Raw genomic sequence first — 24,104 nt, 5'->3', positions numbered from 1 at the left:
TAAGTATCGAAAGGAGTTGAGTAGCATGTTACTTCCTCCCATACAGGTCCCATGAAATAACAGAGATTCGGAAATCAGAGTAATTGGAGTCTTTACGATGGTTTGTTTACATGAGACCCTCCCCCATACCATGTGCAAAATGCTGAAGCACTCTCCACCTTACAACGCAAAGTGGCATGCGGATCATAGCTGTCGAAGTAGAGTGATGCACGATTCACACGAGCCTCCCAAGCCAAAATACTCAGAAAATAGTCGTAAAAAATCCTCCGTATTATTTTTGGCGTTGCTCGGATTCACGCTGTATCTTATTCTGATTAGAACATTTAGCATTCAGTACTAGAAGCTTTTCAAGTTTTTGCCTACAGCATAAAATTTCAGCGTGGACGTGTTATGATGGCTGGATATGGATTGGTCACTTACCTCCATTCTTCTACCTCGCAAGTCTGCTTTTCTTCAACAGTTAACCTTCTTCCAAACTCTTAATTAACCTCTGTTTGCGAAGATTTGCGGCAAACTTTTTAATCACTATATTCTTCTCAAACAACACCAATACACGTCCCGATAACTTCACCTCTCAAAGCAGACAATTGCTAAGCAACGGCAGCGTCACTTCGCGCGATATTTTCATTGTTTGAGCCTGGCCTGGGACCGATGCTAAGCAGCGAATATTGCTAATGACTAGCGCCCGGATTATTAGGTTTTTGTGAAACTGATTTCAGCACTCCATCTTCTTGGAAAATATTTTTGGCTTTTTGAAGTCATCTAATTAAAATATAATTAACTCCAGTATCAACATAGTAAATTTTTATTGTATTTTTAACATTGTCATTCTAGTTATTTGTGAAAAATGAGCAACTAATTATTTTCTGTATCGAAACTCGAAAAAATTCATAAACAGTCGAGATATTTGCCGGTGCTACAACCATTTTCTGCTTTCGTAATACTGTAATGGAAAATCTTCTACGGAAAAATGCCTTTCATCTGTGACTCACAAAAAAACACACACTTGCTATGCATTCTTGAGTATGGCCAGTCTGAGACTTAACGCTACAATCATATTACATTTTGGAATTGCATTACACAGTGAACCACATTTCTAAGCTGTGTCCTGTACATTTTTGCAGACTAAGCCATAGACGTCAGTAGACTCGTTGACTGAAAGCCAAATGCAGTGGTCACAAATGTCTATTTTAATGCCAGCAAAAACCTTTTCATACATCTGTTTCAAATAATTATTGCAGTCTCGACTTTCCTGGTACAATGCAGAAAGTTCTTAAAATGTGGTGTGCTTTAGCACGTTCCAGGGCACATTAGTCAACACTAAAGCCTCACACAAGTCTAGATGAAAGCTGTTCACTGCAATATTTGTCATAGAACAAAGTAATAATTCAGTCTGTTGCTTTTTCTTCTTCCTAGTGGTGTGCGTAATGTGAGCTGTGGAAACTTTGTGTTGAAGGAAATGTGAGCTTTTGGAATGGATTACCTATACAAATGAACACTAAGAAGATGGCAGTAACTAAAAAATAAGATCGTGGTCATGTAAAATGTCAACTTCAGTTGAATCACTCATGCAAGTCAGTTATCTAATTTTATGAAGGACGGTCAATAAGTTTCTGCTCAAAGGCCGTAGAGTCCAGAATCGATATGCCGATCAGGAAAAATCACCGTGACCATTGAGGAAATCATCCCATCGACGCACCAGTTTGAGGATAACAGGTAAAACAACGTGTTCTACTGTTTGAAAAAGTCCACGACTACCTGCTACACATCCTCGTCCGACAGTAATCGTTTACTTCTCAAGGTCTTATTTTAAGAGAGCGATGGCGTGGTAATCGCGTGGGACGATATCAGCTCTATAGGTCAGGCGCTCGAATGTCTCCCGCTTGAGTTGACGTGAATTCTACGTCACAGCATTTTCTATGTGCGACGTGCCTTACCATGAAGCAGCAGCACCCCATGTAGCAGTTTTTCCGGACGTTTCGCCTTACTTATACGGCGTAATTTCTCCAGCGTTGCGCAGTACCGTTATGTAGTGAAAGAGACACCATGTTCCTTAAAATCAATAATCTATGGCGTCTGGTAATCAAATAACAGGTTGAACAGATGTCTGGCTCTTGAACTTCTTGGGATGAAGGGACGATGGATGACAACACCGTATCGTCAACGCTTTCGACCCTGATTGTTAGTGGTGGCACCAGCTTTTGCCTCCTGACGCAATGCTCTCGGAGAATGTGTTGCTTTCAACATTCGGTCGCATCAGTTGCTTCAGGCCAACAGCCACCCGGTTTGCTTTTTGTTCGGCATTCTATCCTCGGTATCCATGGGCTGAAAACCTTATGGTAGCCTAACTGCTGCCGAATAATGTGTTGCACGCTACCGAAGCTAATGTCGCGATCCTTTGCTAGGGCACGACTAGTCATGCAACTGTCCATCCCAGCCAACCGCCCGCTTGTGGTTTTCCGTAATGTATGCGGGTAGCCTCGCAGATCGACCGGCATTTTGTGTCGAGTCGTCAACACCACGAAACTTGGCGCAGCATTCCACAACGATGGTTCCAGACTGGTATGCTGCCCACACAAGATTTTCAGTCCGATGGATGTCTACTGGTGTTCGGCCTTTGACAATCAAGAAAGTAGTAACAGCACATTGGTCCTGTTAGGAGGAATTTAGTAATAATATCGCCATTCTTCACGTTTCCACATTTACCGCACGCACATAGTACATGTACGAATGCCACACTAACAGCACACGTAGATGATGCTGCTTATGTACCCGCATCGGAGTCGCGCTACGTTGCGTATGCACTACAGCAACGCTCTCAGACGGAAACTTTCCGATCGCCTCTTATAAATTTCGATTTGAAAAACTAAGGGAAGAAGAGTAGCATGAAGACTGGAAGATAAAATATATGATAAGAAGTTTGCTCAGTCTCTGTTTTGATAAATTATGTTTCGGTGGCACTACGAAATGACTTCTTAACACGTCAAAGTGAAAAAAATCGAGTTTTCAGCTATGATAAGCAGTAAATTAGCGAATTACCATCCCAAGAAATATTTTTTGGAACGATTTTTTTTTGTTCTTACATTCTGGTACCATATATTTAATCTTCTTTTATCCTTAGAGAAACAAAATATTAATCTCATATACTGACATACTCATAATACTGTCACAGATACTAGTTCTTCAGTTACCTATTGCGACTAATCTTCTACACCAATAAAAAATCTGTAAAACTGCCGAGTCCGTATGTTTGCCTGTTTGAACACGTTTCTTCAAAACTACTAGACGAATTTAATTTTCATGGGGTTTCCACAGGTAACTCGAGCATAGCATGGGTCACCTTAAAGACTTTATTTCATCAAAATAGGATCACGGAAAAGATAGTTATTGCAAGTTTTCTCCATACTAATATTGAAAATGGGAAAGTAACTCTGTCCGTTACGTTTTCACGACTAACACACTGAACTAATTTCGATGAAGTTTGTTATAGAGATAGTTTCAGTCCTGAAGAAGAACATAGGCTGCTTTAGAAAGTGCGTAGTACAAGACACTTATTGATTTTAAGGGTCAGTTCCAGTGTCCGATTCCACTCGTCGGCTTTGAGCAATGACGTCATACCTAAGACGGAGACGCTACATAGAGGCAATCTCTGAAAGCAGCTGATCAAATTCGTTAAACAAACGAGTGTAGCATACGATAAAATTACAAACATAGATCACATGATTAATTACTTAGCCACAAATTATACCGACAAGAATTAAAGGTAATGAAAATAAATAAGAACAGAAAAGCAGAATTATACAATTCTAAAATAAATTACTATTGTATTTTATGCGAGAATGGTAAGTACAGGGAACCTTTAAATACAGTACAGTATAGCGCATGATGAAGTCATAATATTGTGGAATAGCATTAACTTTTAATACTAACTGTTAAATCTACACAAGTAACGAAAATTGACAAAAACTAGGGTCTAAAAAATATTGGAATCGGTAACTGGAATTGACCTATATAGGTTAATTCTAGTTACCGATTCTAGCCATTCCACTGTTCATTATTTAGACCGTTTTGACAACAAGTGTGTGCACTGAAGTCTTACAAGATTTCTACATTGACCTCGTCAGTTCTAGTTACCGATTCCAGCTATTTATGGTTAACTACTTAGGTCATTTATTAAGCAAGTATGTGTACTAAAATGTAGGTTAATAGGATTTCTGCACTTGTAAGTGGTCTGTGAGCTACTGCAGAAAACCTACTCACATTGGGATCGGCAACTAGAATTGACCTATATAGGTCAGTTCTAGTTACCTATATAGGTCAGTTCTAGTTATCGATTCCAGTTTTTGTTATACACCGCAGTAGTTTTAGAGAACAATTACAAATGTAGAAATGCTATTACGCTTCAGTGCATACAACTGCAAAGATAATTTAAATATGAATCATGGAACGGTTGGAATCTATAACTGGAATTTACCTACATAGGTTAATTCTAGTTATCGATTACAATATTCTTTATTTTTTGTAACTTCCGTTATTCATGTACGGAATTTCTTCTACAATGTTTTGTGTCGGTTTTTCCACATTTCATGCTATTGTTTCGTGTTTGTTGTTATTCATTTCATTTTCCTTTTTTTCTGTTACATTTTAGTTCCTGCTCGCCCAAAACCCCAACTTTCCTGCGCTTCTCCCGTTAGATTCAATAATTAACAGTAACATTAACGCTATTTTCTAACCGATGACTTCTCCATGCGCTTTACTGTAATCCAATTTAAAGGTTCTCTGTGCTTTTCTGATTGCATAAAGTACGAGAATACTTCTTTCAGACATGAAAATTTGTTTTTAATTCTTTTTCTTAATTATTTTCGTTATATTCAGCTCGTTTCGATATAATTAATGACTTCGCAATAACTGGGTGAATGTGATTGTAAATTTATTGTGTGCTACATTCGTTTGTTTACGAGACGATCCTCTGCTTTCATAGATTGCCTATACGTAGTATCTTTGCCTTTGGTATGGCGTCATTGCTCAAAGCCGAAGATTGGAATCGAACACTAAAATTTATCCGATTTTAAAAATATTACACGACTTAGGGAAAATTACGTACTCTTTGGTTCAAATGGTTGAAATGGCTCTAAGCACTATGGGACTTAACATCTGAGGTCATCAGTCCCTGAGACTTAGAACTACTTAAACCTGACTAACCTAAGGACATCACACACATCTATGCCCGAGGCAGGATTCCAACCTGCGACCGCAGCAGCGCGGTTCCGGACTGAAGCGCCTAGAACCGCTCGGACACAAAGGCCGGCCCCTAATCACAGCTGGACATAGAAAGCATACTAACGTACCCTATCTTCACGGACACAACAAACAAACGTAGAAAGGGCTGTAAAGGTACATATACTGACATTTGAATCACACAAAGTTTGTCACTAGGATGCAATCAGACCACACCACAGCCTCGCCATGCTAAATCAGGTAAGTACAGTTACACAAGACTCTATGTGTTCTGCTTTAAACACACCGAAATGAAGAAATAAAACAGTCAAATGAACAGCCTAATAAAGTAACACTTTATTGAAGCATAAAATACATTTATCTTTAGTTTTCCACAACTGTGGCTGTGTGAACATGCATGTAATTAATTTCGCAGGCATATGATTTACTGTTCAGGTACCCGAGAGTCAGCTGTAGACACTGAGTTGTGTTTAAGTTCATGCAGATAATGAACACTGAATGTTTACTGCTGCTTCGATGAAACCATGTCCATCGATGGCACTCAGCACACTGTACATTTAAGACTGAACTAGGCTCGATCGACGATAAGACGACGCTGTCCTCTGAAGGCAGAAGTAAAACATTGACGCGTGACTGCACTCGAGAACAGGTGTGATTCGAAGATAGAACAGGGCAGAACAGGCCGCCATTGGGCTTTGCGGCGGTATTTGAAGAGCGTGGCGCAGCGGCGGTGCGTCTCGACTACTGGAGACGTGGTTTACTACTTCTTCCTCATTAGCACCCAGTGAAGCTGCTTGGGTGTACAGCATCTCTGCGGTGATCGACTGTTGATTTCTCACGGACGATTATCAACGATACCGGACCATCAATCCAGACTCACAATTGCCAGCACAAATTCAATGATCAGCACAACTGAACAACACGAGCGACTCTTACGGCCCGCTTCCCAATCGCCATAAACGATGCTTTCATTTGAAACCGCTTCCTGGTCCCCAACTGCCGCATCTTATGCACATGCAGAGGTGATCCTCGTAGCAACAGCCAGACGATGCTTCATGTTACAGTCCAGATCAGTTTGCTGTCGCCAACGGATACCAATTCACTGCCAACGCGCCCCACCTCACCTTTTCGCTGATGGCGATGGTGGCCGCTAGTCCTCCAACTACAAGGAACTACGCCCATTCTGGCAGCTCCCTGGACTGGCGACGCCGATTGAAGCAGCCTAGGTCTGCACAGCATGCCGGGACCATGGCGCTGCACCGATCTCCGTCTGGAGCACACCACGGCCCCCAGGCGATGCTTCCAAAAGCTGCTGCGTGGCCAGTTCCGCTCCAGTCTTCAGACTAACTTTTGCTCTGCCACCAAGCTGCACCTGCTTGGTGCTACCCACTCCTAGAAGCAGATACGCGAGCCTTCTAGCGTACCAGACTGCTATGCGGGCAGGAATTATAACACGGCATGAAGCGGCACATATTGTGCCTTGATATTAATCTACAGATAACGCACCTGTTATTAGTATAATAACTAAGTCCCATATGAAAAATGACTTTTCGTCCTTTGATGAATTTCGATTTGCATTTACAATCGCAACAACTCAGCACCATTACTTTCACTTATAAACAAATACTTGAATACAGTACAATATTATTACAAAATAGTAAAGCTTCGGTAACAGTGCGAACTGTAAACAACAGCATCAAACCAGTACGAATGACTGTTTCGGTTTGATCTTGGCAGCATGCGCAAAACTCAGTACCAGATTCCTAAACTGTGACCGTAACAGAAGAAACTGATGTTGCGGTAGTCCTGCGTCGGCCACTGGCTCAGTACGTGACTTCTTTTATTGCAGATCTGGACATCAGCTACCAGATCGAGGCGGGAAACGAAGACGGAGCCTTCTCCATAGACGGCGACACAGGAAGTGTCACTGTGGCGGGGCAGCTCGATTTCGAGAATCGCAAAATGGTGAGTACCACTTCATACCCGACGAGACTTCAGTCTAATGGCGCATAACAGATTGGAATCCTCTAGTTTTACTAGCGCCTGCAATGTAGTCAATATGATATGGTCGAAAATTATTAATTGAGAGGAAGATATAGACCCCTCACAGATTGCTCTGTGCGAAAACAAAACATACCTCTTGGCCACGAAGAACGCCTCTATTCGAAGAAAAGCCGACACATTTATCGAAAATAATTATTAACTTGATATGAAAACACAAGCTGTTTGCCCGTGACTTCGCCAACATATGCATGTGTCACATACAGGGTGTTTCAAAAATGACCGGTATATTTGACACGGCAATAAAAACTAAACGAGCAGCGATAGAAATACACCGTTTGTTGCAATATGCTTGGGACAACAGTACCTTTTCAGGCAGACAAACTTTCGAAATTACAGTAGTTACAATTTTCAACAACAGATGGCGCTGTGGTCAGGGAAACTCTATAGTACGATATTTTCCACATATCCACCATGCGTAGCAATAATATGACGTAGTCTCTGAATGAAATTACCCGAAACCTTTGACAACGTGTCTGGCGGAATGGCTTCACATGCAGATGAGATGTACTGCTTCAGCTGTTCAATTGTTTCTGGATTCTGGCGGTACACCTCGTCTTTCAAGTGTCCCCACAGAAAGAAGTCACAGGGGTTCATGTGTGGCGAATAGGGAGGCCAATCCACGCCGCCTCCTGTATGTTTCGGATAGCCCAAAGCAATCACACGATCATCGAAATATTCATTCAGGAAATTAAAGACGTCGGCCGTGCGATGTGGCCGGGAACCATCTTGCATAAACCACGAGGTGTTCGCAGTGTCGTCTAAGGCAGTTTGTACCGCCACAAATTCACGAAGAATGTCCAGATAGCGTGATGCAGTAATCGTTTCGGATCTGAAAAATGGGCCAATGATTCCTTTGGAAGAAATGGTGGCCCAGACCAGTACTTTTTGAGGATGCAGGGACGATGGGACTGCAACATGGGGCTTTTCGGTTCCCCATATGCGCCAGTTCTCTTTATTGACGAAGCCGTCCAGGTAAAAATAAGCTTCGTCAGTAAACCAAATGCTGCCCACATGCATATCGCCGTCATCAATCCTGTGCACTATATCATTAGCGAATGTCTCTCGTGCAGCAATGGTAGCGGCGCTGAGGGGTTGCCACGTTTGAATTTTGTATGGATAGAGGTGTAAACTCCGGCGCATGAGACGATACGTGGAAGTTGGCGTCATTTGGACCGGAGCTGCAACACGGCGAACGGAAACCCGAGGCCGCTGTTGGATCACTTGCTGCACTAGCTGCGCATTGCCCTCTGTGGTTGCCGTACGCGGTCGCCCTACCTTTCCAGCACGTTCATCCGTCACGTTCCCAGTCCGTTGAAATTTTTCAAACAGATCCTTTATTGTATCGCTTTTCGGTCCTTTGGTTACATTCAAGCTCCGTTGAAAACTTCGTCTTGTTGCAACAACACTGTGTTCTAGGCGGTGGAATTCCAACACCAGAAAAATCCTCTGTTCTAAGGAATAAACCATGTTGTCTACAGCACACTTGCACGTTGTGAACAGCACACGCTTACAGCAGAAAGACGACGTACAGAATGGCGCACCCAGAGACTGCGTTGTCTTCTATATCTTTCACATCACTTGCAGCGCCATCTGTTGTTGAAAATTGTAACTACCGTAATTTCGAAAGTTTGTCCGCCTAAAAATGTACTGTTGTCCCAAGCATATTGCAACAAACGGTGTATTTCTATCGCTGCTCGTTTAGTTTTTATTGCCGATTCAAATATACCGGTCATTTTTTAAACACCCTGTATACTCACATATATTTCACACACGCGCGCGCTCATACACACACACACACACACACACACACACACACACACACATATATATATATATATATATATATATATATATATATATATATATATATATGTGTGTGTGTGTGTGTGTGTGTGTGTGTGTGTGTGTGTGTGTGTCATATTTAACACACTTCACTTCAAAACATATTCATTGTATCTGAACCTTTGGCGAGTTTCGTCCTAATGTTTCATCCGATCCCTGCTGAAACTTTTAATTCTCTCTGAGTAAAAAGTACTCAAAATGTCTTGGACAATGGTTCTAATATCGAGGTGAGAGACTGTAAATACAGTTTTTACACTGGTAACGAAATAGATATTTCATCTCATTTCTTCATATTTACTCACACTGCTTCTTTTTCTTAATTTTTCTCTATCGCAAGAGTCTGAATTTAAATGTTGATGGATTTTGAAACATTCCTTTCGCTCTTCAGTATTCAAAAAACAAATTTATGATTGATGTTCAGTCGTAAAGCAAGAGCTTTGGTCCTGAAATACGCTCACAAAATTATTGACTAGCCATATTAATTATTCTCGCGACCTAGTTGTCACAATGGACAGCGAAAATAAGAGAGAAATTGCGCTTCATATTTTTAACGTATTTAAAGTCAACTAAATGCAGGAAATTGTGCTTCATATTTTTGAAGTATTATTAAAAGTCTGATAAATGCAGGAGAGAAATACCAGGAGGTCGTTTTCGAACATTTTTCATGAAACCCCTTTCATCCTCACCCCGTCCCTAGGGGAAATAAGAGCATCTTTTTACTCCCATAGTATCCATACATATTACAATAATGGATGTACGCCCATATGCGTATATGTGTATATGTATGTTCCACATCTTCTCCTAAAACACTGGACCAATATCACCCAAAGTTGGTACACATATCGGTGCTCTCTGAAAGATACTGCTGTGGGTATAAGAACCACCTATCTATGAAAGGGATGGGGGTGGGGATGAAGAAGTAGTGACGTCCACAAAATTACATCATCCTAAGGCACACTGTTCAGGAGATATGACGTCACAGAATTCAGCTGTGTGAAATCGAAACTACAGGATGAAATTCGCTACAGATACAGGTGAATTGTGTGTACAAATATGTGTGAAATATGTTACATATTTGTCAAGTATATGTGACATGTGTGTACTCTGGTAACCTAAAAAGCTCCTCCTAAGCCGGGAGGACGACGGTTCAATCCCGTCTCCGGCCATCCTGATTTAGGTTTTCCGTGATTTCCCTAAATCGTTTCAGGCAAATGCCGGGATGGTTCCTTTAAAAGGGCACGGCCGATTTCCTTCCCAATCCTTCGCTAACCCGAGCTTGTGCTCCGTCTCTAATGACCTCGTTGTCGACGGGACGTTAAACACTAACCACCACCACCACACCTCCTCCTAAGCCTCTGCGCAGACTTCCACCAAACGCGGTACATCTACTACAATCTGGAAAGAAATACAGTGGGGGTAAGAACCTGCAACCTCCTGTAGGGGTGGGGGTGATAACGTGGAGAGAGAGGGCTAGGAGCAGATGGGCAAAGGAAGGAAAGAGAAGGAGGTGGAAAGAGAGCGGAGGAGGGGAAGCAGATGGGCAGAAATAGGTACAGGAGGTGGACAGTGGAGGTGAAGGAGGTCCACAGAGATAGGGGGAGAAGGAGGTGGATAGAGAGGAGGGGGAAGGGAGAAATGGGCTAATGGAACTGGAATAAATACATGCCCGTGGACACCGCCTACTCAGTTAGTTCTTATTTAAGTATTGCCATGTATACACCAAATTTGGTTGAAATTACTCCAGGTGTTCCTGTATTATGCTTTTATATATATATATATCTCTCTCTCTCTCTCTCTCGCTCTCTCTCTCTCTCTCTCTCTCTCTCTCTCTCTCTCTCTCTCTCTCTCTCTCTCTCTCCGCCCCTCAGGCTGTATGGGTGCTATGGGTGCTATGGGTGCCTTACTGTCAGGTGAGATGTATTCCCGAACACGTGTCAAAGCGATGTATTATAATGTAAAATGGAGCTGGAAACTTAAGATTCCGGTTTGAAAATGACCAAACGTTGTAATTGGCTAGTCGCGTAGATAATAAAAAGAATACATCCTACCTGGAGCACGATACCATTTTCAAAATGCGTTGAGGATGTGTAAGCCCACAAAAATAAAATATAATTTTTTTTCCAGGCAACAAATGATACGACTACAAAGTTTGGTTAAGATTGTTCAGTTGGTAGACGACATGTTGCTTCACCACTGTCTTTGCACCCCTATCCCCCTCCTGGTAGGGGTAAAACGCCATTATGAGCTAGCATTCCCGAAAACTATAGATTCGATTCCAATACTGGTCTCCTCAAAGCCACTCCCCACTCTTACAGTTGCTAGGAGTATATGACACTCATAATGTTTTTATGCAAATAATTATATATGCAAATAAGACCAATAATGAGTCCCGTATGCACAAAATTTGGTTGGATTTGCTCTTTCCAGACATGCTTCTATGTCATCCTAGTTTCACCTCCACCACCGTCCCTCTGGGAAGTAGGTGGTTCGTACCCCTATAATACTTCTTTCCATATAGTGCACAAAGTTCAGTTGAAATTGCTTTGGTGATTTATAGAGAGTGTAGTACATATATACGTGAGGAAAATTATTTTTTAAAACATGTAGCGACATAAATTAACAAAATCTGAACCTTCCAGCCGTATCAAAATGCTTAAATTTATATTGGCTCTTGACTAAGTACACTTCGGCCATGAACAAGAGGTAACTGACTGACGTGAAGTTTCTTTTTTTTCTTTATTTCGTTCGGCTAATCACGGCGGGTACTGATTACCCGTATTTCGAAGATTAACGTGGTGCTGTTAATGTTATACTGAATAATAATGTCGAACGATTTTCTTGGCCAGCACGGACGCGATGTTTGGGTCTTGATGACAACCTCTGGGATGGAATGGATCAATAGATGGGGAGTGGCAGCTAGGAAGCAGATGTGGGGTGTGTATAGGTTGTAACTGTTGAATGAGCATTCCGAAAGAAGAGGCAATATACTTACGAACTTACGAGGGCTGTCTATACTTACAAGGGTTGCGTACAATAACATTGGATATGCTGCACACGGTGAAGTTGGAATATAATCAAATAATGGAATGAAATTGAAGACGAAATAGGAGTGATTCTGAGAATATGTAGCAGAAGCATAAAGGGACGGATGTATCGAATTTCCAGTGGTTGAACTGAGGCGCTTATAGCTATTAAGAGTGGAGTCGTGCATCGACAGGAAAATGATTGCTTTGTATGTATGGGACCACCCATGTGTAGAAACAGGTCAGATGAGGTGAATAGCAAAGATTACTTAATGGTGGTAATTGCAGGTTAGGGCACCTATTTAAAAGTTATTTGTAGTTGCAACAGGTAGACGTACTCATACACTACTGGATTATGCATATTTTTAACTTCTTTGTATAAAAGTAAATTTCCTGACTGACTCATCATAGCCCATCCCAAACCGCTAACGACAGACACTTGAAATTTGGTGCGATGGTTGGTCTTACACTGTAGCCATGGTTTAAGAAGATATTTTCCGACATTGTATCACTAAGGGAGTGAAATAGGGGTTGAAATATTTTTTTGAAAAATGTGTCGCTATTAAGGCAGTTTTGAAGCTAGAACTACGAAATTTGATATTTGGTTTCTCGGTCAGAAATAAAGAAAAATGTTTTTCGGTATTTTTGGAAATTTAACTCCTATAGGAATGAAACAGTACGTGAGAGGTCTTTTTTAAATGAATCATTATTAATAAAACTATTAAAGCATTTTAAAGATACATCTATAAAAACTGGTATTCGGCTTCACGGTTAGAAATAAAGAAGTATATGTTTCAGTGTTTAAGGGAAATCCAATCCCCAAGAGGATGAAATAGTGGGTGAAAGTTGTTTTAAAAAAATAGATCTTTAATAAAGAACTACTGAAGTGTTTTAAAGCTAAATTAACAATTTGTAACTGGCTTCTGGGTTAGAAATAGAAAATTAAATGTTCCAGTGCTTTTGGAATTACAACCCCATGAGGGTGAAATAGGGCCTGACTGATTCACTGACTATCACTGCCCAGCCCAAACCGGTAAGGATATAAACTTGAAATTTGGAGAGGATGTTGAGTTTACACTGTAGGTATCGTTTAGTAAGGGGCTGTTCGAAATCCCATTCTTAAAGGGATGAAGTAAGGGATGAAATGTTTTTTGAAAATATATCGCTATTAAGGCAGTTTTGTAGCTAGAACTACGAAAATTGGTATTTAGGTTCTCGGTTAGAGATAAAGAAACCTGCTTCAGTATTTTTGGAAATTAAAGCACTAAGAAGATAATAAAGTGGGTGACTTTCCTTAAAATAAATCGTTATTAATGAACTCATAAAGCATTTTTAAAGCTACATCTATGAAAGTTGATATTTGGCTTCTCGGTTAGAAATTAAAAAGATGAGTGTCAGTTTTTTTGGAAGTTCAATCCCTAAGTGGGATGCAACAGAGGATGAAAATTCTTATGAAAATATTTCATTGTGAAAGCATTTTTAAAGCTAAATCTCTGAAAATGTATATTTGCTTTCTCGGTTAGTAAGCGGAACTACGTGTTTCAGTATTTATGAAAATTCGGACTCCAAGGGGATGAAAACTTTTAACAAAATGTTTCATTACGGAAGCATCTTTGAACCTAAATTTCTCAAAATTTGTGTTGATTTCTCGATTATAAATTTAAAAACTACATGTTTCAATGTTTTTTGGGTATTCATTCCATGGACTGTCTTTTGGATTCCGGCTCGTAGTGGTGACACCGAGTCCTGTCCCCGGTGACGATGTTATTCAGAAAATTGTCACATTCAGCTTTATATTCGTTCAGCAGGTCACGACAAATTTGCATCCGATGAGTTTCTTTCCTTCTGTAAGCATCTTCGGGACCCATCTCGCACAGACTTTGCGAGTAACCAAGGTGTTCCAACATTGTTTCCAAGGCATTATAGCCGACATCCAGCTTTGCACGCAATTCTCTGGTCGTTATCGCCCGATCAACAAGGAAGAGTTGACCAAGAAGTTCTTCGTTGCGAGGTATGACAGCTGTGCAGGGCCGACCGGACCGTGGCCTGTCATGCACAACCTTTTCCACCACCTTGAAAATGCCGTACCCATCACCTCACATTGCTCACGTCTATTGTATCGTCTCCATATACCTCTAGCAAGCGTCGATGGATTTCAATCACCACAATTTCTTTAGAGTGAGAAATTCAATGACACATCGCTGTTTTATACGCACCTTCATATCAGACTATTTTGGAACATTCCTGTGCTGGCGCCAAATACCACAGAACAAGTGAACCACCTGCAAATAATAGAGGAAGGTTCAGGCATTAGCACTACACCAACTGCATCTGACGCGGACATCCAAATTCACCACAGAGAAATAGGAGGCATTACTTTCGCAATGACGCTCTACACGCTAGACCCAAAATGCCGTTCTCTTTTCTTTTCCCCTGGACATCCGGAAAGGGGAACACTTCACCCACTTCAACTTCCAAGGTAAAATTGATCTTCTGGTGTAAGGAATGAAGTGTATAAGGAAGTCATTCAGATTGTCTCTTCCTTGAGGCCATATGACGAAGGTGAGATCTACCGGAAGAAGCGGATAGGTTTCCATTGGGCTGATTCCAGGACCTCCTCCTCGAAATATTCCGTAAACATATTGGCGACAACTGGTGACAGTGGGCTCCCCGTGGCTACTCCTTTCGTCTGTTCTTAGTAGCCACCGTCCAAAAGAATGTCGACGTCCCTGCGTCAGATTTCTGGACAATAAGTTCTAAGTATTCTTGTAAAGGTATAATGGTAAAAAGAGAGACAACGTCGAAACTCACAAGAATGTGCGTGTTATTAAGCCTAAAGTTATTAAGGCATCTCACAAAATCCTCAGAGTTGTGAATGTGATGTGAGCACTTCCAGGCGTAAGGGCTAAACAAATCCTTTAGGTAATTAGCGAGTAAGTATGTCGGAGCACCAGTGCGCCAATGTTGCTAATAATGGGTCGTAAAGGAACCCCATCCTTGTCAACATTCGGCAGTGCGTAAAGTCTTGGAGAAAATGACGTTATCTGCCTTAGCTTCTTAACAACCTCGTCTGGATTCTTTGAGAATGCTATGGTCTTCGTCTCCACTCTTTTGATAGTATCAATGTCGACCTTCCGGTGTGCAAGGTCTAGAAGACAGGTCCTGCATTCTCTTTTTGGTGACATAGGCAACAGTTGCTTTGCCCTTGTCGGCTGGTAAGACCACGATATCAGAATCTTCTCTGTTTCCTTATGGTTGCCCTCGCCCTGCCAGGGATATTCGGTTTCATAGATTTTGTGTGAGAGCAGAACAGATTTCGTAAAGTGCTTCTTCAGCTCTTTCAGGGGTATGCCGTGCAGCTACCTATTCCACTGAGCTGCACCCACTCTTAAATTCGCACCTATCACAGACATTACCAGCAGGCCTTGCTGTAATGGATGCCAGCATTTTCTTTGGCAAGATGCTGCAATGCTTCAAACGCCTCACTGTTGCAGCATTTCGTACGTCGAAGTTGGTCAGATAACACATATGTAGCGTTTAGTATAATGCTAAAGGCACAGGAGGAAACAAAATACAATGGAGCATTACCAGGTGAATCTGAATCAGCAAAGAAATCCTCTAACAATGCAGTTCAAGTATTCAGGACAACGTTTACAGAAACGGATTTTAGGAGGCCAAATATTGGTCCCCCATCAATACCTCTTCTGCAGTCCCTGCCACAAGATGAGTTTGAAATAAAATTTGAGAAATGGAAAAATCTTCAGGACATGGAGGACTACTTCCCTCCACTTTATCATGAGCTCAGTAGCAACACATCCCAAAGAAGAGAACAAGGAAGATTCCAGAATTCATAACACAATGGTACCCAGAAAGGATGTTCTACAAGATATACAGAAGAAGCAAATGATTATGACTATACAGACACCGACTGTGAGAGTATTATATAAAGTGACTATGAATAATCTCCCGTATGTATTAGAACCAGACCAATGAACTTTCGTTTTGATATTTCAACTTTATTTGCTATTTACGTATTGTTTTTTAGTTTCTTATATTAATTTAGCTTTAATTCTCACATAACCTTGTTTTATAATGAACATATATTGTACTATTGTATCATGAGTGTTGTGCGAAAAAAAATCTTCAAAATACACCACAGTAAATAAAATGTTTCTGCACTAGTACCTGTTTACTCCAAAAACCTTTGAGACGGTAGGAGTATAACTATTTGTATCATATTATAAAAAGTGAAGCAGGGACATGACAGTCTCTAACCATACCTACAACTATACACAGTCTGACCATTAGGAAATAGCAACTGTTTCGATAGTAAATCACATAAGTTATAAACAGCTTTCTAACATTGGCAGTTATTTGCTCAATTTGCTTCAGCATGCACTTGTATCACTTGTAGTCTCAGCCCCTGATTTGCTTGTGTCACTATCCCCTGCTCGCCCCTTACGTTTTTGCCTATATTAGTGAAACAGCTTGTATAAATATGAAACATAGGGGTGACGGCCAGAGATGAGGTATACAAAGGACTAAGCGACCGCGCTCTGACAGTGATATTGACGGATGTCTTGCAGTACGAGCTGCGTCTAGCGGCGATGCGAGGACAAGGGCCTTCAGCGGTGGGTCGGGCAGAGCTTCTGGTGACGGTGCTGGACGTCAACGACGAGCCGCCAGTGTTCCAGCAGGCCGTGTACCGCGCAGAGCTGCAGGAGGAGGAGGACCCTGCTCACCTGCCTAGGACCATCCTCACGGTAACTACGTATCTTCACTTTCATCATAAACAGTAGTAGTAAAGTAACTACATCAGGTAACGCCATGTACAACTCTATCAGTACCCTAGTAATTTCGAGTAACGGTAGCACATTGAAAGGCACAGGACGCCAAAATATCAGAAGTGCAAGGCCCGTGGTATGACACGGAAACAGAGAACGACAGCAACACTCCAAGTGGCGTGGCAGTGAACTCTGAATACGAAAAAAATGGAGCGGAAATGAAACAGAGAACGACAGCAACGCTCCAAGTGACGCGGTAGTGAACTATAAATATGAGAAATATGGCGCGGAAATCAGTATTATTGCTTTTCGAAATTCTAAAACTAGATGATAATATTTCTCATAGTCTGGTGGTAAAGTGTATTTATTTCTAAAACTCTGTATTGGAATTTCGACCCTGTGGCTGTTATCAAGTGGAGACTATGTTCTTTATTACGACCATCTTGCGCGTATTGCATTGTCTGAATTTCACCGAAAATATCTTGTTCGTATTCTGCTTAATTTTTACTCTCATCTATTATTTTGAGTGGGGTTAATGATTCCATTTTTTTTTTGTTTCATATAAAACAGAAACTCTACTGCTTACGTATTCATGTGTAAACTGCCCGATGTAAGTGCACTGTATGTATACTGCTCGTATTCTACGTTACTTTTCTAACCATTCGTTTTTTTTACTATCGTATTTAATGGAGACCACGAAATTTTCATTGATTTCTGCTAAAATATACTGTTTGTAGTACCTGTTAATAACATGAGGAAACATTTGCGTAGCTAACGTAGTATTTTTAACATTTGCAACGAAGAATGCTCTGATCACCAATACTACAAAGCTTAGAACTTACACGGATGTAGATCCGTAGTCCCCAAAACACTGTGAAACGCATAGCACTCATTGGCGAGAAACAACACCATTCAAAGCAGAATTACACATTCATTCCGTGGCAAGATATAATAAAGCTGAATACCTATAGTGTCAAAACTTGCTATCATAGAGCTCTCCATTAAATGCGAGAAAGTGCGGAAAACGGACGCAAACAAAAATAACGTAGAATGCGAGCAATATACTTACAACGCCTAACGCATTTAAATCGAACAGTTTACATTCAGATTCGTAAGCAATAAAAGATGCAGATAAATCTGCAAATCATTATGCAACGAAAGCAGCTTCTGTTTAATATGAAACGAAAATTGTTGGCTCATTTGACCTACCCAATAATACGAATGGGAGAAGAACGCAATCAGAATAGGAGTAGCATATTTACAATTCAATTCAAAGAGTACAATACACATGGGAAGACATAATCAGAATAATATTGTAATGGAACCAGTTTCTGTTAAATATGAAACGAAAACAAACACGAAAGACTGAAAAGCAGCCAATAAGAAAACGAGATGATGGACTGATAAACCTGTAACGCTCCAAGTGGCGTGGCAGGGAACCAAGGGCATATTACCTGAAGTACTTATATGACATTCCCCCTGGTATTGAAAGATACATGTTGATTCAGCCACCCTTTATTTAGATTACGTATTTTTGCATATCGATTACGGGAGAGTTCTTTGGTATATTTTCCGACAGCTCGCTGGTCGGTTTAGATACTCCTCTGTTACGTGGGAAGTTTTTAGGTTTCACTAACGATTTTTGCGGTGAGTATCTATGACAATGAACACGTATGAAGTGGAGATGCCACGTAAGCGAGTTGTATTTGAAGAAGGAAAGAGAGCAGTTGCAAAATGGTCCAAATGGCTCTGAGCACTATGGGACTTAACTGCTGAGGTCATCAGTCCCCTAGAACTTAGAACTACTTTAACCTAACTAACCTAAGGACATCACACACCTCCATGCCCGAGGCAGGATTCGAACCTGCGACCGTAGCGGTCTCGCGGTTCCAGACTGTAGCGCCTAGAACCGCACGGCCACTCCGGCCGGCCGAAGGCAATTGCAAAGTGGCAGTTGTAAAGAGTCGGTTCTAAGATAGCAGTTCTACTGAGTTAGTAACCCTGTTGTCGTCAAATGTATACAGTCCAATGTGTGTTCGCCGTGTAGTGAAGTCGACGTCATCATGAGGTAGAGCAGTTTTGCATGTCAGCTACATGTTTTTGTGAGTTGATGTGAACAGCCAGAGCTCAACGAAAAGAGGCCGGTCCGAAGTTGTTTGTACCAGACAAGCTGTGGTCTGCTAATTCTGTTGCCACTCACAAGGGAACATTCCCAACAGTAAATCAACGATCTTCATGAAACTTGGCGGGTGTGCTGAGGGCGCAAAATAATGCAATATGTATTTTTTTATGCCCACTTTCACTATTAAGGTCTAAAACACACCCCGAAAGGTAATTTGACAAATAGGTTTGGAGGAAATATCTTCGAAACGATGATATAGAAACATGTTTCCCATATAAGAGTTGATATGTAATTAACGTTCTTGAAAACTGTATAATAATAATAATAAATTGAAATTTTGCAAAATACCACACTACCATTAATTAATTCTGAAAAATGAAGACTTTTGCTGCATCATAAATTACAGAATCTTTCAAGCTTCTGTGCAATGAAGCTGGTTTCTGAAATATCATTTTTGAAAAATAAGCTGTACACAATGTGCTATCAGAGTATTTTCAACATGCCTAATTATAATATCCATACATTCATTATCAGTCTTGTTTTTTTCTTACATTTGTTTTACGTCTTAAATGGTTATTTTCCGTTTCACATTCACTCTTCATTTTTGGTTTACTGTTTCACATACTTAGCAGAATGCATAGAGAGGAGCAACATGAGCTTGTCGAAATCAGTTCAAAAAACACAGCCTGCTCTCCCAAAACTAATATTGCTTTTCATTAGTTTTAAAAGAATAATATTTCAGTACATCGATATGGCTTCGAGAAGATAATTGATTCTGTATAGTGATTGTAGCTTGGTTACGTTGTTTTTCAAGTGGAGATTGAAATCAAAATCATTCAACAGAACTAGATCTGAAAATATTCTCACAAGGTTCTTCGAGCATCCAAAACCGTGCACGTCTCACGGTTGTAACTTGCTGTCGAGCCCTTTGGTATCACCAAATCAACAGGGTCCTGGTCCTCAGGCACTACTCTCTATACGGTACTTTCACATTAACAGACCCAGGAAACTAACCAATAATGAAGATTTTTCTCTTTTACTGCGAAAGAAAACATCTTTCAAATATGTTTTCAACTAGTTAGACGTTTGTTTGCCAGATTTTGATAGTGTCACAAGGACATTCAGGGTTTCAAAAAGAGATCCTCGATTGCTCGGCTCAAACTCACGCCTAGTTTCTTTTAATACTAATGAAAAGGCTGGTGTTTTCAGTGCGAAGAAACCGTTTTGACCATCGTGTCGGAGGACAAAGTACTCGTTCATCTGGTGACCACAAAGTGTTCCATGGCACAGTTATAGTAATGAGATGTATGCGTTTTTTAATTTTAGTAGAATGTTGTGAGAAGATTTTCAGATCTAGTTCTGCTGAATGTTTATGATGTCAGTCTCCACTTGAGTCCCTATCGCATAATCTGTTCTCCTCGCCAAGGCTTACCTGTATACTGGAATACGTGTTATACAAATCAGGATATTTGGAGTGTCACCCGCGAAAATTTGAAATCCTGGTGAATTTTGTTTTATATTATGTTCTCTGTCGTAATACTAAATTAAGAAATTTCGTTCATTTTATGTGCATCGTGTAAGAAAACGTTATGTTTTAAGCATTTATTTAAAGATTGACATTTCTGTAATTATTTCGTATCATAATAATGAATTACTTATTATTTTCTATTAACAAAATACACCTATGTATTACGGTAAACTGTGAAACAGAAAACAAGAATGCATGTAAAACGTAAAATAACAATTTAAAACATGAAAAAATATCAGTAAAGTAAAAAACTAGAGTAATAATGAATGAGTAGATGTTTTAATTAGGTATGTTGAAAATATTCCGATGCCGAATTGTGGACAGCTTATTTTTCAAAAATGATATTTCAGAAACAAGCTTTATTACACATGGATGTATGTAGCTCGAAAGCTTTTATAATTTCTTTTGCAACAAATGTTTTCATTTTTAAAAGTTAATTAATGGTGATGGGGTATTTTGCAAACTTTCAAATTATTATTATTATTATACAATTTTCAAGAATGTTAATTACATATTAACTTACATATGGGAAACATTTTTTATGTATCATAGTTTCTAAGATGTACTGGAATACGCGTTATACAAATCAGGATATTTGGAGTGTCACCCGCGAAAATTTGAAATCCTGGTGAATTTTGTTTTATATTATGTTCTCTGTCGTAATACTAAATTAAGAAATTTCGTTCATTTTATGTGCATCGTGTAAGAAAACGTTATGTTTTAAGCATTTATTTAAAGATTGACATTTCTGTAATTATTTCGTATCATAATAATGAATTACTTATTATTTTCTATTAACAAATACACGTATGTGTTACGGTAAACTATGAAACGGAAAACAAGAATGCATGTAAAACGTAAAATAACAATTTAAAACATGAAAAAATATAAGTAAAGTAAAAAACTAGAGTAATAATGGATGAGTAGATGTTTTAATTAGGTATGTTGAAAATATTCCGATGCCGAATTGTGGACAGCTTATTTTTCAAAAATGATATTTCAGAAACAAGCTTTATTACACATGGATGTATGTAGCTCGAAAGCTTTTATAATTTATTTTGCAACAAATGTTTTCATTTTTAAAAGTTAATTAATGGTGATGGGGTATTTTGCAAACTTTCAAATTATTATTATTATTATTATTATACAATTTTCAAGAATGTTAATTACATATCAACTTACATATGGGAAACATTTTTTATGTATCATAGTTTCTAAGATATTTCCTCCAAACCTAACGTGCCAAATTACCTTTGGAGGTGTATTTTAGCCCTTAAAAGTAAAATTGGACACAAACAAAAATAAAGTACGTATTGCGTTTCATCAAGATCTTTTATTGACACTTGGGAATGTTCCCTTGTCACTTGAAGAGAAGGGTTGCATGATAATGGTATTGAGAGTGGCCGCAATATTAGTTTTGAGAGAGCAAGCTGTGTTTTTTGAACTAATTTCGACAAGCTCATGTTGCTCTTCTCTCTTCATTCTGCTCAGCGACCCGAGGTAAAATGTTATTGCTCTCGTTTTCTTACGGCGTGATGTGTATCTAATGGCAGTGTGACTGACTAGGTTTCCTGATGAAATACGTAGGAGAGTGACAATTAAGCTGAGCTCAATATTCAATGACTTCCATGTCCAATATTCAAAGTGCGATCGTGAGTTGGTAAATCACTATTTTCATCCAGCGTACAGATGGGAAATATTTCTGTATTTTTTTTAATACTGTCGATTCAAGAATCGAGCCAAGTGTAAGTGTATTAAGTGTAGCAGTTGGTACGTATCGCATTAATGTATGCCAGTGTTTGTTGTAATAATCTCCCTAATAAACCAGAATTCATTTTAATTTTGTAATTTCTTTGACTTGCTCAGACTAATGCTCCCATCTGAAGCTTTTTGTAAAGAAAAAGTCAACAAGTATTTTGTGCCAGAATGATATTTTCACTCTGCGGCGGAGTGTGCGCTGATATGAAACTTCCTGGCAGATTAAAACTGTGTGCCGGACCGAGACTCGAACTCGGGACCTTTGCCTTTCGCGGGCAAGTGCTCTATCAACTGAGCTACCCAAGCACGACTCACGCCCCGTCCTCACAGCTTTACTTGAGGTACTGGCAGAAGTAAAGCTGTGAGGACGGGGCGTGAGTCTTGCTTGGGTAGCTCAGCTGGTAGAGCACTTGCCCGCGAAAGGCAAAGGTCCCGAGTTCGAGTCTCGGTCCGGCACACAGTTTTAATCTGCCAGGAAGTTTTAAGTATTTTGTGATCGATTTTAGTGTGGATTATTACCTTTCACTGCCTCAGTAAGATGTCTGCGAGGAATCACAGTTATATCTTACGGTCACTTTACAAAAGTATGGTAAGTGATGCTTACAAACGACAAAGCTTCCCTCTCGGCTTCATATCTTATTGTTTTCAGATGGTTCCGCGTTGTGAGTCATGTGCGGTATGAATAATTTTATCTCTGTTTTATTTTCTTTTATTTTCAAATCCAAGAACAGATACTGACCGTTAGTAGCTAGAGAGGCTGTTTAGAAACCGAGCCTCACCACAACACCTCTGAAATACCGATAATTTGTGCCGTTGGACAATACATGTATTAGTGTCTACCGAAACGTACTTGGATTTATTCAAACACTCATCGTCGATATAGATATCTGCTTTTAGTAGGCACCGTACGACGTAGTGGTAGTATGCTGTGGGGGCTTGAATTCGTATAATAATTGGCGACAAAAGAGTTAACTCCCCATTACTTTTCATCGGAACATTAGACACGCCATCTTCTGTTGAATTACTCATCTTAGCAACGATCACTACAGTGCGTCACAAAAAAGGTGAAAAATCCGAAAGACATGGTCAGATGACAGTGTATTTTCGTACACATACACACAATCGGTGTGTTTGACAAGTAGAACGGTCACCAAAGTTCGTATTCGGTATTGTTAGCAGGCCTGATTGAGTGTAAAGGAGCGTGAAAAGTGCTATATATTGAGCGGTCATTCTGAAGGACATGGAGATGCCTCGTACTGGTGTAAGGCAGCCTTATCAGCAACTGACAGAGTTTGAAAAGGGTCTCATTGTAAGTCCCCATTTGGCCCACTTGTCGAATCGTGCAATATCCAGACTTGTGGGGCATTCGGATGTGATAGTGTCCCAATGATGAACTGCACAGAAACATGAGGACAGGCACACTCATCGTGAAAGCCGGTTCCGGTCGACCACAACGGAGGACTGCCGTGTTTTCACCAAGCACATCGTAGCCACTTGAGACCTGCGCCTGTCACCCGAGAACAAGTATTGGACTCCCTGCAGCATCCTGTCTCATCCCGCACCATTGATCGGACACCACCAGCAACCAGACTGGGGAATTACTGTCCCATGCGCAGGCTGCTAATAACATCACAGCACAAGCGGTTGCGTTCAGAGAGGTGCCGCCAACAGGAAGCACCGACTGCTGATAAATAGCGTCCCACTGAATTACGAATAAATCAGGGTCCTGCACAATCCTGGATGTC

General features: G+C 40.3%; 1 protein-coding gene across 1 annotated transcript in view; it reads left to right on the top strand.

Moving 5' to 3' along the window:
• Positions 1-6,475: 6,475 nt before the first annotated feature.
• The window catches only part of LOC126416954 (putative neural-cadherin 2), a 96,728-nt gene continuing 79,099 nt past the window's right edge, over positions 6,476-24,104 (top strand). Inside the window, exons 1-3 of the mRNA XM_050084835.1 lie at positions 6,476-6,617; positions 7,088-7,203; positions 16,754-16,930. Coding sequence (XP_049940792.1) covers positions 6,476-6,617; positions 7,088-7,203; positions 16,754-16,930 — 435 coding nt within the window. The remainder of the gene's footprint in view (positions 6,618-7,087; positions 7,204-16,753; positions 16,931-24,104) is intronic.

The sequence above is a fragment of the Schistocerca serialis genome, chromosome 8 (genome assembly GCF_023864345.2).
Source record: "Schistocerca serialis cubense isolate TAMUIC-IGC-003099 chromosome 8, iqSchSeri2.2, whole genome shotgun sequence".
NCBI lineage: Eukaryota > Metazoa > Arthropoda > Insecta > Orthoptera > Acrididae > Schistocerca > Schistocerca serialis.
Note: the sequence above shows the minus strand (reverse complement) of the source record. Positions and strands in the feature narration are given on the sequence as shown.